The sequence below is a fragment of the Gigantopelta aegis genome, chromosome 3, assembly GCF_016097555.1.
Source record: "Gigantopelta aegis isolate Gae_Host chromosome 3, Gae_host_genome, whole genome shotgun sequence".
Classification (NCBI taxonomy): domain Eukaryota; kingdom Metazoa; phylum Mollusca; class Gastropoda; order Neomphalida; family Peltospiridae; genus Gigantopelta; species Gigantopelta aegis.
The window spans coordinates 92741616-92758202 of record NC_054701.1 but is presented as its reverse complement, the minus strand read 5'-3'; the positions used below and the strand labels follow the sequence as shown (position 1 = coordinate 92758202).

Sequence of the window (16587 nt, the reverse complement as noted above, 5' to 3'; positions counted from 1 at the left end):
CATACCTCGCTAAAAAGTGCACAAAACTGAACCATAAATATTTTAACTTTTCATGATATTTAATTCGACCATTTCCGTCAAACCAGAAATATGCCACACTACTATAAATGTAGAAATCTCGCGCATTCGCGTTAGCCACGAGAACCAAATGTAATATGCTATATTTTAGTTTTCATCTATTTATTAGTCATTTACAGTGTATGGGTATATAATTTTGTTTTCATTTATTCATGTGTGAGTCTGTGACATGTAAGTAAGCAAGTACTAGCCTATGTTTAATGTGACATGTAGGTCCATGTACTCAAGTACTTAACTTAAGTTTTGTTTCTTGAATATACCACTGCTTTTGCTTTTCGTTAAGTTTGGTGACAAGGGGAAGACGGTACATCTTGCATCCACTGTCGATTTTGTGGTTTAAAAAAATGGTGCACATTATATTGTGGTTCATGTTGTTTTTTCTTGGAATAAACGTTCAAAGTGGGGGGTGCGCATTATACACCAATGCGCATAATGCGACGGTGGCACAAGATCTCGTGCACTGTGGTGCATGTTCGTAATACATGATATATACTCTTGTGACAGGTAAAATGGGTTTTAAACTAAATCAATCTAACAGTAGCTGCACAGGTACCTTCGCATGAGCCAGATGAGGCTATGAATTGACATGCTTTGACAGTCACAAAGTTAATATTAGTGGTCATTTTATCCAACACTAGGTACAGTCACTAGAATTTCATCATGTTTGCTATTAATAGCCCCAAATCAAAGAAGGAAGGAAATATTTTATTTAACCACGCACTGAACACATTTCATTTATATGGTTATATGACGTTGGAGATGTGGTTAAGGACCACACAGATATTGAGGAAGGAAACCTGCAGTTGCCATTTCATGGTCTATTGTTTTTCGATTAGCAGCAAGGGATCTTTTATATTCATCATCTCATAAACAGGATAGCACATACCACTGCCTTTGATGTGCCAGTCGTGGTGCACTGGCTGGAGCAAGAAATAGCCCAATTGGCCCACTGACGGGGAGACCCGAAGCTACAAATGTCAAACTCCGTGGAAAATCCATAAGCGGCCGACTTATTCCAATTGGCTCGGAATAGCAGTGAGAGAGATTTTCATGACACCCATTTGTTATTGTTTTTTAAACTTATTTTGTTCTCATCAGTTTCATTAAATTGCATCGGTATATAATATAATATTCTAAGAAACTACCCATAACTGTTCCGTGACGTGCTTCAAACACCAAATATTGTGACTTCAGGAGTTTGAGAATTTCAGCAAATTTCTGTAATTTGTAAATGTCTGTGGCATTCTAACGTAGGTAGCGTTTTTAATGAAAGTTGACGGTGGTCATGAAGAAAATAGCTGAACACATTGAATGATAGAGGAAAAGCTGGTTAGAACATCACCATCAAGCCAATATTGATGTACATCTAGATCAGGGATTTCCCATTGTATGTAGTTTTCCAAAACATTGACGATATTAGCCAAGACACGTTTGTTTGGATTTTCTGATGAGCAATTACAGTTTTTGCATGAACATTCCCTTGTTTATGTTGATATTGGTGTTGCATAACTGACAGACGAATGACAAAATTTTAGGCCCTGGAATGCTTGTTAACCTAATGTTAAATTATTATGGTAGAATAAAATAGGATGGAAACACGTCAGATTGTTTGCAGATGATCCCCTTCTCCAACATGTCTTTAGTTTGGTATTCAGTACAGACTGGCAGAAAAGTTTATGTTTTTATAATTGTCATCTTATTATTTGTTGCCAGCCAAGAAGGAGCTGAAGAAGCAGTACAAGTGTATCGACGAGCGCCTCACGAAGCGCGAGTTCCGCACGTTCATTCTCACCGTGGTGGACATCGTGCCTGGGGCCGACACGTTCGACTACTTCATGGAGTTCCTCACCAACAGCCTGGAGGTGAGGACATTCTTACTGCATTATTACACTCACTTCATTTTTAATTTTGACATTTTTCGTAAATTTTGAAATGAACAAAATGGTTGTTGTTGCCCAGTGCATGATTCATTTATAATTCTACAGTGGTGTCCGGTGTATCGGCGCACCTAAGCATTCAAGGACCATTTTCTATGTGAACACTGTGAAATACATAATAAAATGTGACTCTCACCAATGAAGCAGTGAATAATCTGAAATACGCTACAAATTCTTTTATGTCTGTAGTAAATAAGCATTTTAAAATGGTGCATAAATATAGGTACCCCCTTGTATCCAAAACGATTTGCATGTCCGGTGATTCGGCGCAGTAGATGTGGATCGTTGACCCTGCTATTTATAGACTGCCCATGACCTCACTTTTAGCCCATAAATGCTACACTATTGTCCCAAAATTATTTTAGTACTTTTTTGTTTTGTCTTGTTAAAAATATTACAATGAAAATGAACGATCACACATGACCCATCTCATGATCAGTTTCAGAATTGTTTTCTTGAGTGGGCCGCACAGTACTACAGATGTATACATGTTCATTGTCATGCATGGCTAAGATGCCTACATGGATTTTATTTTTCTCGGGTAGATTGTGCAAACACGTGGATCTTATTTCACTTTTATTTTTTATAACAGTGTGACAATTGTATACTGGAATGACTGTCAATTAAGGTGTAAAATTTTCGTTTTGTTTGCATTTGTCTGTGTTTTCCTTTTCAGTTTAAATAAAAATAACCGAACAAAAATAATTACATTTATACTGTTTACTATAATTTTTTAAATGCGGGAAAGGTGTTTTTAGACTGCTTTTAACATTCTTAATATCAATAAGGCTGACCTACTTCGCGTTTATATACACGAAAACAGGTGAATGATTTATTTTGAAATTATGATATAATTATTGATAAATCTAAAAAAAAAAAAAATTGCACCCTTAAAATAAATATGTTGATACTCGATTAAACATTGAAAAAGAAATTGAACTTTAATTCGTTAAAAACACTGACAACATGACAATTTCCTAAGCATACTTAAGCAAAATACCAAGTGCGCCAAATCACCGGACGCGCCAATACACCGGACACGGTTGTATATTAAACTGTGGTGATTTTTTTTTTTTTTTTGTGCACCCAGATATTCACAACCAATCCTTAGCAGATTTTTTTTTTTTTTTTGGCTAATGCAATATTTTTTACTCTGATATCTTCTGGTATATATCCCATGCTGATTTTTTTTTTTATAATGGAAGCCCTAATCATTATGGGTGTTTTGCTTAAGGTGTGTATTGTTGTTGCTGTCTGGTTTTAACATATTTTATTTCATTCAAATATAGGATTGGTAAGCACTTCTACATAGACTCATGACATAAAATATAAATCCAGACAAGGTTTTTGGTTTGTGTAATGTATCTTTACATATACATGTATCTTCAGCTACATGTATGCCTAAAACAGCAGTAAGAATCATTTATAAAATGTGGTATTTTTCAGACTAGTTTTTAAAATAATACATGTCTTTAATAAATGCTATTAAAAATCCACATTGGATTGTAAGATTATGCAATACACATTGACTGATTGTCGTGTGTTTCTGTTTGGTACAGAGATCCCATGCTGAGCGTATCCGTGGTGAGGCGAGGAAGAAATGGCTTCAGCAGATCGTGGCTGTTGCACAGACTTCAGGAGCCAGCATGGAGCCAGTCTACAAGGAAGTCTTCCATGCTCTCTTCAAGGTCAGTTTATAGTGAAGAGTGTTTCACTCTGTTGTCTTGTAGTCTCCTCGCAGTCTCACATAATTCTGCTAGAGGAATGGTACTGTTACAATAAATGTTTTTCAGTGCCATCTGACTGACTGAAAACAGAAAGTAAGAAAAATTCAATACAAGATTCTGAAAATGAGAAACTTTTAGGAGTACAATCATTACAGTGGCCAAAAACCAAATCAATGTCCTATGTTCCACAATCTTAGCAAAAATCTTAAGAATACATCTGGAAGCTTGAAAATTACTTAATAATGGTTACATATTACAATTAATAGACATTTGTTGTATGATTTAGTGAAATTGCAATGAAGAGAGTATTTCTCTGACTGTAGGACTGACTGTTGATTAAGTTGTGTCTTGTTTGTAGGATGCAGAGAGTCATGGCGGCGGTAAGAAGATTAGCGCCAACATTTCGATGCTGGAGCACAACCCCCAACAACCCGAGCGGGGCCCCCTGCACCTGCGATACGTGGCCGCCACCCTGGAGGATGCCGAATTCATCCTCGGCAAGATCCTCTATCAGGACATGCCAGGCATTAGGTATTGCTATGATCGTACAAGAAATCAGAATGGCTGTAGTTATTGGTGGCATAAATATAAGCTTAAAATGCAGTAGCTATTAATTTCATTAGAAAAAGGTTAAAAGTGGTAGATCTTAGTTGAATGAAATGTTTTAGATACACAGTATGCAGTATTAGCTTCATGAACAAAGATATCAAAAGAATTGAGTATTATTTTTGTTAACCAAAATATATAACAAATATGGATGTGTGGTATTATAGGTATATCTATATACCAGGGGTGGGGAAAAATAAAATTGTCAATCGGTCCCACTTGATGTCGTCACTACCGGGGGGGGGGGGAGAGAAAGGAATTAAAAAAAAAAAAACATTTAAAAAACGATATTTGCCAGATAGTTTTTTTTTTTTAAATCATAGTGATATTTGTATAGTTTTATCTTGAATCATGAACGCGAAACGATAAACATGAAAACATGAATTTAAAAAAAAAAATTAATCACATATGATCAGTGAAAAAACCCACAAATTGTATATATTTTACATAATAGAATAAATAATATAAAAAAGGAATAAAAGTTATGAATTTTAATTCCCATATATGTATAAAAAGTACGAGTATTTAGTACTGTGTCCTGAAAATTAATAAAAGATGGCACCGTTGAAGCGTTTGACAGCCTGAGCTAGCACATGTTTAGACAACGAGATTAATAACGTCATCACTGATTGGATGAAATTTGACCTCTACTAGCTCGAGATAACAGTACATGTAGCTGTTCTGCTTACTCCCACTGGAAACCTTTTGTTAATTTTAAAATCCTTTATAATTATTGGATACACTACACTGAACAGTCAACATTAAATACATTTATAGATTATTTCATTATATTTTATGCTATTTTAAGCAGTTTGTATTGCACAAAAGCCTCTTGCTTCAGACTAGGACACTCGACCCGACATAGCTCCATACATAGGTGTTGACAGGTGTTGATTGTAACCAGTTGCAAATTCTGGGTCCTTTGTTTTAATTGGAATGTAATACCTTCATGGCTCTCTAAACAAAGAATGGTGCTATCGTTAATGTCTGTGTAATCTCTTGACCGGCTCAGCAACTTTGACAAATGTCGATAGACACTACTGTAGGTCCGACTTCAGTGACTGGCGATATACTTGGGCAGACGTCTGAAACACCAGCCATATTGACCACTATTTATTTATTATTTTAAATCATGCACGAGATACCGATGTCTGGGCTGGCCGGTCCACTTGACCGATAGGAATTTGTTCCAAAAATAGAAATGGACAGGTGCTTCGGACCGACAAGAATGACAAAAGTGGGACCGGCAAACGCGCGTTTTTAAAAAATAATTTCGGTCTCAGAAATCAAGAATCGGTCCCAGACCGGGAAAAAATGGCTTTTCCCCACCCCTGCTATATACGTGTATTATAATCATTATGATACTGATACTCTTGGTAATTTCCGTATTAGAAGGTCATTGTCAGTTTGAAAGCCTGGACTCATATTCACAAAAAGGTGTAAATTTATGTCTACGACTAGCACTTACTACTGCCGTAGATTTACGTTTACATGCAAGAAGCACCTTATTCTCAAAGACGGTTGTAAATGTAAACATAACTTAGTTGGATGTAAATCTACAATTTAACACTCTCACCAGAAAACCCCCACAAAAAAACCCATTAGAAACGATGACTACCGGGTAAATAACAAATGTGCAAAACACGATTTCGTTTGTCTGCTAATAACATTGCGAACGGCGAACCATGGCATTTTGGTATTGGTGAGGATCTGAGTTTTGGTACAAACTTTAGAACATTCTTAAAAAGGAAAAGATAACTCAGGAGAAATTAGGACGAGTCGAAAACATCCGTTCGATCACCAACAAAAATATGTTCAATCCATGGGCGTTCGCCATCGCAAACTGCTTCAATTATTGGAAATGCTGCCAGTTTCCAAAAATAATACTAAATAATTGTGCTTGATTTGTTATATGTACATGACTTGCGTGCAGCTTTAGTTGTAACCGGAGGCACTCTTATATTTACGTCCAACTTTACACGTAACTTACGTTTATGTAGTTTCGTGAATAGCTCGTCAGTCGTAGATTTACGTTTACGTGTAAAACTAGGCTTACAATTTTTTGTGAATATGGGTCCTGATCTGTTAGATTCGACAGGTTTTCTGAACTGTCTTCATAGAAGTGATAAAAGAAAGGGCCTGGCATTACTAAATAAACTTTAGTGCACCAAAGTGATCCATATATTTCAGGTTTTAAATAATGAACTTAACGTGTGTCATGTACTTTTTATATTTTGTTTCACATCTTTCAATTGACGGTGCTGTAAATTGTATATTATGATAGGTATCGTGATACAAGAAACCCATATCAAGATAAATTACGATACAAAAATTCTCATAAAACCAATCCTTAGTAAAGAAGTATGTATTGGTTTTCTGAACGAAATGATGACAAGTAATGGTTTCATGCATGTATATCATATAATGACATATTTTGTAATTATATTATTTAATTTTGATATTGTTTATTTTGTGTTTCAGTTTTGCAGCTGTTGAAAGTGGCCAACCGATCCATGTTCCGAGAGTCGCTACTCACGGCAACATTCAATTCTGGAACCCTGATCATGTAGGTTTTTTTCATTTCAGTTTTAATATTCCATAACTTAAAATATCACCGTCCAGATTTTAAAATATTTTCCCTCATTTATATCTTACCTATCTATTAGTATTTGTAATGATTAAGTGTGGACAAAAATTTAAAGTTGTGAGTACTACAAAGTAATACAAAAACATTCATGAGCGTGTTTTTTTAAAGTACAGGTGTATGTGTTAAATTATATGAAATCAGCGTGAAGTCAATTATCTATGATAGTGTTTTTGTAAGAATGAAATGAGTATTTAATTTGAAGGTAACCTATTTGTGTTGTGTGTTACAGAGATCTGTGGGTTCGTTGATCGTGATTCCTCTGAGAGACCGAAAGAAGCGAGTGTTTGGCTTGCTTGGCATTGACACGCTGCGAGACTCTCACCACAAGGCCATCTTCATCACGCACGAGATACAGTTCTTTCAGGTGAGAAAAAAACTGACTCATCTAATTAAAACACCTACAGGTGTGTGTGTTCAAGTAGAGTAACTAGAACATGTAATTTACAGATGTACACTACCTTTAGATAGTGTAGTATAGCATTGTTATAGTGTGAAATAGCATAGTGTAATATAGCATTGTTATAGTGTGAAGTAGCATAGTCTAATATAGCATTCTTATAGTGTGAAGTAGCATAGTATAATATAGCATTGTTATAGCATGAAGTAGCATTACAGTATAAGGTAGCATTACTATATAACAAATAATTACAGTATAACTTAATATTACAGTGTAACATAGCATTACAGTATAACTTAATATTAGTGTAACATAGCATTACAGCGGGACTTAATATTACAGTGTAACATAGCATTACAGTAGAACTTAATATTAGTGTAACATAGCATTACAGCGGGACTTAATATTACAGTGTAACATAGCATTACAGTAGAACTTAATATTAGTGTAACATAGCATTACAGCGGGACTTAATATTACAGTGTAACATAGCATTACAGTATAACTTAATATTAGTGTAACATAGCATTACAGCAGGACTTAATATTACAGTGTAACATAGCATTACAGTATAACTTAATATTAGTGTAACATAGCATTAGTGTATAACTTAATAATACAGTGTAACATAGCATTACAGTATAACTTAATATTAGTGTAACATAGCATTACAGTGGGACTTAATATTACAGTGTAACATAGCATTACAGTATAACTTAATATTAGTGTAACATAGCATTACAGCGGGACTTAATATTACAGTGTAACGTAGCATTACAGTATAACTTAATATTAGTGTAACATAGCATTACAGGGGGACTTAATATTACAGTGTAACATAGCATTACAGTATAACTTAATATTAGTGTAACATAGCATTAGTGTATAACGTAATAATACAGTGTAACATAGCATTACAGTATAACTTAATATTAGTGTAACATAGCATTACAGCGGGACTTAATATTACAGTGTAACATAGCATTACAGTATAACTTAATATTACAGTGTAACATAGCATTACAGTATAACTTAATATTACAGTGTAACATAGCATTACAGTATAACTTAATATTAGTGTAACATAGCATTACAGGGGGACTTAATATTACAGTGTAACATAGCATTACAGTATAACTTAATATTAGCGTAACATAGCATTAGTGTATAACGTAATAATACAGTGTAACATAGCATTACAGTATAACTTAATATTAGTGTAACATAGCATTACAGCGGGACTTAATATTACAGTATAACTTAATATTACAGTGTAACATAGCATTACAGTATAACTTAATATTACAGTGTAACATAGCATTACAGTATAACTTAATATTAGTGTAACATAGCATTACAGCGGGACTTAATATTACAGTGTAACATAGCATTACAGTATAACTTAATATTAGTGTAACATAGCATTACAGTATAACTTAATAATACAGTGTAACATAGCATTACAGTATAACTTAATATTAGTGTAACATAGCATTACAGTATAACAATAATACAGTGTAACATAGCATTACAGTATAACTTAATATTAGTGTAACATAGCATTAGTGTATAACGTAATAATACAGTGTAACATAGCATTACAGTATAACTTAATATTAGTGTAACATAGCATTACAGCGGGACTTAATATTACAGTGTAACATAGCATTACAGTATAACTTAATATTAGTGTAACATAGCATTAGTGTATAACTTAATAATACAGTGTAACATAGCATTACAGTATAACTTAATATTAGTGTAACATAGCATTACAGCGGGACTTAATATTACAGTGTAACATAGCATTACAGTATAACTTAATATTACAGTGTAACATAGCATTACAGTATAACTTAATATTAGTGTAACATAGCATTACAGCGGGACTTAATATTACAGTGTAACATAGCATTACAGTATAACTTAATATTAGTGTAACATAGCATTACAGTATAACTTAATAATACAGTGTAACATAGCATTACAGTATAACTTAATATTAGTGTAACATAGCATTACAGTATAACAATAATACAGTGTAACATAGCATTACAGTATAACTTAATATTAGTGTAACATAGCATTAGTGTATAACGTAATAATACAGTGTAACATAGCATTACAGTATAACTTAATATTAGTGTAACATAGCATTACAGCGGGACTTAATATTACAGTGTAACATAGCATTACAGTATAACTTAATATTAGTGTAACATAGCATTAGTGTATAACTTAATAATACAGTGTAACATAGCATTACAGTATAACTTAATATTAGTGTAACATAGCATTACAGCGGGACTTAATATTACAGTGTAACATAGCATTACAATATAACTTAATATTAGTGTAACATAGCATTAGTGTATAACTTAATAATACAGTGTAACATAGCATTACAGTATAACTTAATATTAGTGTAACATAGCATTACAGCGGGACTTAATATTACAGTGTAACATAGCATTACAGTATAACTTAATATTAGTGTAACATAGCATTAGTGTATAACTTAATATTACTGTGTAACATAGCATTACAGTGGAACTTAATATTACAGTGTAGCATACCATTACAGTGGAACTTAATATTACAGTGTAACATAGCATTACAGTATAACTTAATATTAGTGTAACATAGCATTACAGTGGAACTGAATATTACAGTGTAACATAGCATTACAGTATAACTTAATATTAGTGTAACATAGCATTACAGTGGAACTTAATATTACAGTGTAACATAGCATTACAGTATAACTTAATATTAGTGTAACATAGCATTAGTGTATAACTTAATATTACTGTGTAACATAGCATTACAGTGGAACTTAATATTACAGTGTAGCATACCATTACAGTGGAACTTAATATTACAGTGTAACATAACATTACAGTATAACTTAATATTAGTGTAACACAGCATTACAGTGGAACTGAATATTACAGTGTAACACAGCATTACAATGGAAAGTAATATTACAGTGTAACATAGCATTACAGTATAACTTAATATTACAGTTAAAACATAAACGTGTGATTCAGTTACTGTTAGTTAAAATCTGCTGGTTAAGACGTAAACATGTGTGATTCAGTTACTGTTAGTTGAACTCTGCTGGTTAAGACGTAAACATGTGTGATTCAGTTACTGTTAGTTGAAATCTGCTGGTTAAGATGTGAACGTGTGTGATTCAGTTACTATTAGTTGAAATCTGCTGGTTAAAATGTGAACGTGTGTGATTCAGTTACTGTTAGTTGAAATCTGCTCAGTTACTGTTAGTTGAAATCTACTGATTAAGATGTGAACGTGTGTGATTCAGTCACTGTTAGTTGAAATCTGCTGGTTAAGATGTGAACGTGTGTGATTCAGTTACTGTTAGTTGAAATCTACTGATTAAGATGTGAACGTGTGTGATTCAGTCACTGTTAGTTGAAATCTGCTGGTTAAGATGTGAACGTGTGTGATTCAGTTACTGTTAATTGAAATCTGCTGCTGGTTAAGACGTGAATGTGTGTGATTCAGTTACTGTTAGTTGAAGTCTGCTGCTGGTTAAGACGTGAATGTGTGTGACTTGCAGGGTGTGGCGAACTCATTCAGCATCGCCTACCACCACGTGGACCTGCGGCGGAAGCTGATGAAGATCACGGAGAGCGCTGTGTCGTGGGTCCAGAAGCGCAGCCCACACGTGCACGACCTGACCGTCTACATGGTGGAGCCAGACGGCCGCGACCTTGACTATGTACTCAGGAAGATGATGTACACCGACAACACCAAGAAACTGGTCCAGCACTCCGACCCGCCGCGACTCGAAAGGAAGGACAACCTCTTCAGGTCAGTGGCTTTTAAAGTAGTGTCTGTAAAGTAGTAATGCAGGCCTGTCAGAGAGAATCCTGAATGATGGGAGGATCCAGACATTTGTGTAGATAATTATTTAAGGATCATCTGTTATTTCTTTTACGTTCATCGGAATATGAACAAAACAAATCATACACAAACTGTGAATTGATGAAGCCGTTCTCACATAAGTTTGCGGATGATTTTTTTTTTTTTCATACCCAGATGAACGTAAAAGAAATAACAGACATTACTTATAATTAAATTGGAATCATACTTGCCGATATAACACTAAAACTTCATACTTTATTTTGAATTATTTTTGGTCTATAAAGAATAACGCTCAATAAGACAACTTGCCCGTATAAAATGACGTCATCAGATATGACGTTTCCTAACGACGTGATTTTTACATTCATCAAAAAATGAACAAACTCCCGTTGCTATGGCTGGACCAATGGGATGACGTTATATTGTAATGAATGTAACAGAAATTTAATTATACCCAGATGAACTTAAAAGAAATAATAGGCAATACTTACAATTAAATTTGAATCATTCTTGCTAGGAATAACACTAAAAGTTTGTACTTTATTTTGAATTATTTTTGGTCCATAAACAATAATGCTCAATAAGACAACTTGACCATATAAAATGACGTCATCAGATATGACGTTCCCTAACGACGTAATTTGTATGTTCATCAAGAAATGAACAAACTCATGTTGCTACATCTGGACCAATGTGATGATTTTATATTGTAATGAATGTAAGAGAAATTAAATTTTTAATGTGATAACACCATTCTTATTGGTAGCAAGGTTGTATCATAGATGATTGACTTTCTTGTCATTTTAAAATTGATGTGGTGAAAATGACGGGAGGAGGCATGCTTTTTCTCAGTTACTTTGTCTCTGACAAACCTGAAGTCATAGAAACTATTGATCATGACTACTAATTTGGTGCATGTATACTATCATTAAAGTGACCAAAATGCAACAGTATGATATGTATTTTGTTGTATTATTATTTTGTAATATAATTTTTTATCAACCGTTTCAAACTCTGTACAAAACTGAATTATCAATGAATCATTTGAGGAAGTGAATATTCTTCTTTTTTCATGACTATTTTGACATCACTGGTACTATAGCTTGAGGTTATGAATACAAAATGCATTTTTAGTTGTCTAACAAGAATTTGTAGAGTTTAATGTAGTTTGGTAATAATAATAAATATAATAATAATACAATAGTGTAAACATTCTAAGTGTTTTTATGGTTTGCTTGTTGCCAGGGACTACCTGTTCAAGAGTGTTGACAACTCTGAGTCAGTGACAGCTGATGCGTATGGCGAGCGTCACCTGACATTCCCATTGCGTGATGACCAGGGCCACGCGATAGCCGTGGTCGACATCAGCATCGGCACGCTCAAGAAACTTCCGCCTCACGAGAGCAAGGAGGCCCAGAGGATGATGCGACTGCTGCAGACTGCTCTGAAGGAGATCACTCGCGAGTTCGCTGGGGCGGAAACCAACAGGGTTCTGGGTTTGTACAGTTGTGCTTATATAGCCAGTGATTGTAGTAAATGCCACAGGATCAGTACTGATATGGTCTTAAGTGTGTATGTTGGGTTAGTGTTGTAGTAAGTGCCACACGATCAGTACTGATATGGTCTTAAGTGTGTACGTTGGGTTAGTGTTGACAGAGATTGTAGTAAATGCCACACGATCAGTACTAATATGGTCTTAAGTGTGTACGTTGGGTTAGTGTTGTAGTAAATGCCACACGATCAGTACTGATATGGTCTTAACTATGTACGTTGGGTTAGTGTTGACAGTGATTGTAGTAAATGCCACACGATCAGTACTGATATGGTCTTAACTGTGTGTACGTACTAATATGGTGTTGGGTTAGTTTTGACAGTGATTGTAGTAAATGCCACACGATCAGTACTAATATGGTCTTAAGTGTGTACGTTGGGTTAGTGTTGACAGTGATTGTAGTAAATGCCACACGATCAGTACTGATATGGTCTTAAGTGTGTACGTTGGGTTAGTGTTGACAGAGATTGTAGTAAATGCCACACGATCAGTACTGATATGGTCTTAAGTGTGTACGTTGGGTTAGTGTTGTAGTAAATGCCACACGATCAGTACTAATATGGTCTTAAGTGTGTACGTTGGGTTAGTGTTGACAGAGATTGTAGTAAATGCCACACGATCAGTACTAATATGGTCTTAAGTGTGTACGTTGGGTTAGTGTTGTAGTAAATGCCACACGATCAGTACTGATATGGTCTTAAGTGTGTACATTGGGTTAGTGTTGACAGAGATTGTAGTAAATGCCACACGATCAGTACTAATATGGTCTTAAGTGTGTACGTTGGGTTAGTGTTGTAGTAAATGCCACACGATCAGTACTGATATGGTCTTAAGTGTGTACGTTGGGTTAGTGTTGACAGTGATTGTAGTAAATGCCACACGATCAGTACTCATATGGTCTTAAGTGTGTACGTTGGGTTTGTGTTGACAGAGACTGTAGTAAATGCCACACGATCAGTACTAATATGGTCTTAAGTGTGTACGTTGGGTTAGTGTTGACAGAGATTGTAGTAAGTGTTACACGATCAGTACTAATATGGTCTTAAGTGTGTACTTTGGGTTAGTGTTGACAGAGATTGTAGTAAGTGCCACACGATCAGTACTGATATGGTCTTAAGTGTGTACGTTGGGTTAGTGTTGACAGTGATTGTAGTAAATGCCACACGATCAGTACTAATATGGTCTTAAGTGTGTACGTTGGGTTAGTGTTGACAGTGATTGTAGTAAATGCCACACGATCAGTACTAATATGGTCTTAAGTGTGTACGTTGGGTTAGTGTTGACAGAGATTGTAAACATACATGCATGTCAAATTTACTAATATCAATGTTTGTTACAAAGGTGGAATGTAGCCCATTGGTTAAAGTGCTTGTTTCACGTGTAGTCTGCCTAGGATCGATCCCCATTGGTGGGCTGTCTCACCTTCCAGCCAGTTTTTCACAACTAGTGTAACAAAGGCTGTGGTATGTACTGTATCCTCTTTGTGGGGATGGTGCATATAAAAGATCCCTTGTTGCGGATTGGAAAGAGTAGCACATAGCTTGGTGGCAGCAGGTTCTCCTCAAATGTTTCACGTGTAGTCTGCCTAGGATCGATCCCCATTGGTGGGCTGTCTCACCTTCCAGCCAGTTTTTCACAACTAGTGTAACAAAGGCTGTGGTATGTACTGTATCCTCTTTGTGGGGATGGTGCATATAAAAGATCCCTTGTTGCGGATTGGAAAGAGTAGCACATAGCTTGGTGGCAGCAGGTTCTCCTCAAATGTTTCACGTGTAGTCTGCCTAGGATCGATCCCCATTGGTGGGCTGTCTCACCTTCCAGCCAGTTTTTCACAACTAGTGTAACAAAGGCTGTGGTATGTACTGTATCCTCTTTGTGGGGATGGTGCATATAAAAGATCCCTTGTTGCGGATTGGAAAGAGTAGCACATAGCTTGGTGGCAGCAGGTTCTCCTCAAATGTTTCACGTGTAGTCTGCCTAGGATCGATCCCCATTGGTGGGCTGTCTCACCTTCCAGCCAGTTTTTCACAACTAGTGTAACAAAGGCTGTGGTATGTACTGTATCCTCTTTGTGGGGATGGTGCATATAAAAGATCCCTTGTTGCGGATTGGAAAGAGTAGCACATAGCTTGGTGGCAGCAGGTTCTCCTCAAATGTTTCACGTGTAGTCTGCCTAGGATCGATCCCCATTGGTGGGCTGTCTCACCTTCCAGCCAGTTTTTCACAACTAGTGTAACAAAGGCTGTGGTATGTACTGTATCCTCTTTGTGGGGATGGTGCATATAAAAGATCCCTTGTTGCGGATTGGAAAGAGTAGCACATAGCTTGGTGGCAGCAGGTTCTCCTCAAATGTTTCACGTGTAGTCTGCCTAGGATCGATCCCCATTGGTGGGCTGTCTCACCTTCCAGCCAGTTTTTCACAACTAGTGTAACAAAGGCTGTGGTATGTACTGTATCCTCTTTGTGGGGATGGTGCATATAAAAGATCCCTTGTTGCGGATTGGAAAGAGTAGCACATAGCTTGGTGGCAGCAGGTTCTCCTCCAATGATCTGTGATGCCACATAACCATAATTAAGTGTGTTCAGTGCGTCGTTAAATAAAACATTCCTTCCTTACTGATTTCTATATATTTGACAGGGTAACATGTTTATCAGATCTGATGCAAACATGGAAGACAGCATGTATCGACATCATGTTTGACAGCAAAATACATGTCTGACAGTATAATACATGTTGGACAGTATAATGTGTGTTGTATTGCATATTGACATTGTGTCTTATAGTATAATATATACATGTTTGACAGTATAATGTGTATTGTTGTTACAGATGCCGAGATAGATGCCGACATGCATATCTACATCATGTTTGACAGTATAATGTGTGTCTGACAGTATAAAATATATACATGTTTGACAGTATAATGTGTGTTATTGTTACAGATGCCGAGATAGATGCTGACATGTGTATCGACATCATGTTTGACAGTATAATGCGTGTTGTTACAGATGCCAAGATAGATGCTGACCTGCGTATTGACATCATGCTTGACAGTATACTGTGTGTTGTTGTTGCAGATGCCGAGATGGATGACGACATGCGTATCGACATCATGCTTGACAGTATAATGTGTGTTGTCACAGATGCCGAGATAGATGCTGACATGCATATCGACATCATGTTTGACAGTATAATGTGTGTTGTTGTTACAGATGCCGAGGTGGATGACGACATGCATATTGACATCATGCTTGACAGTATAATGTGTGTTGTTGTTACAGATGCCGAGATGGATGACGACATGCGTATCGACATCATGCTTGACAGTATAATGTGTGTTGTTACAGATGCCGAGATAGATGCTGACATGCATATCGACATCATGTTTGACAGTATAATGTGTTGTTGTTACAGATGCCGAGATGGATATTGACCTGTGTATCGACATCATGCTTGACAGTATAATGTGTGTTGTTGTTACAGATGCTGAGATGGATGACGACATGCGTATCGATATCATGTTTGACAGTATAATGTGTGTTGTTACAGATGCCGAGATAGATGCTGACATGCATATCAACATCATGTTTGACAGTATAATGTGTGTTGTTGTTACAGATGCGGAGATGGATGATGACATGCGTATCGACATCATGTTTGACAGTATAATGTGTGTTGTTGTTACAAATGCCGAGATGGATGACGACATGCGTATCGACATCATGCTTGACAGTATAATGTGTGTTGTTGT

The 16587-nt window shown here is 35.9% G+C and overlaps 1 protein-coding gene across 7 annotated transcripts in view; it reads left to right on the top strand.

Moving 5' to 3' along the window:
* The window catches only part of LOC121369352 (EF-hand calcium-binding domain-containing protein 5-like), a 71170-nt gene that overhangs the window by 52188 nt on the left and 2395 nt on the right, over positions 1-16587 (top strand). For 6 of the 7 annotated variants that reach the window (XM_041494376.1, XM_041494375.1, XM_041494373.1 and 3 more), the window contains 7 exons: positions 1792-1940; positions 3575-3703; positions 4101-4273; positions 6830-6914; positions 7225-7359; positions 10976-11229; positions 12529-12779. In XM_041494376.1, coding sequence (XP_041350310.1) covers positions 1792-1940; positions 3575-3703; positions 4101-4273; positions 6830-6914; positions 7225-7359; positions 10976-11229; positions 12529-12779 — 1176 coding nt within the window. Of the gene's footprint in view, positions 1-1791; positions 1941-3574; positions 3704-4100; positions 4274-6829; positions 6915-7224; positions 7360-10975; positions 11230-12528; positions 12780-15913; positions 16416-16587 lie in introns of those variants that run through there. The other variant, XM_041494377.1, reaches the window with a different exon arrangement.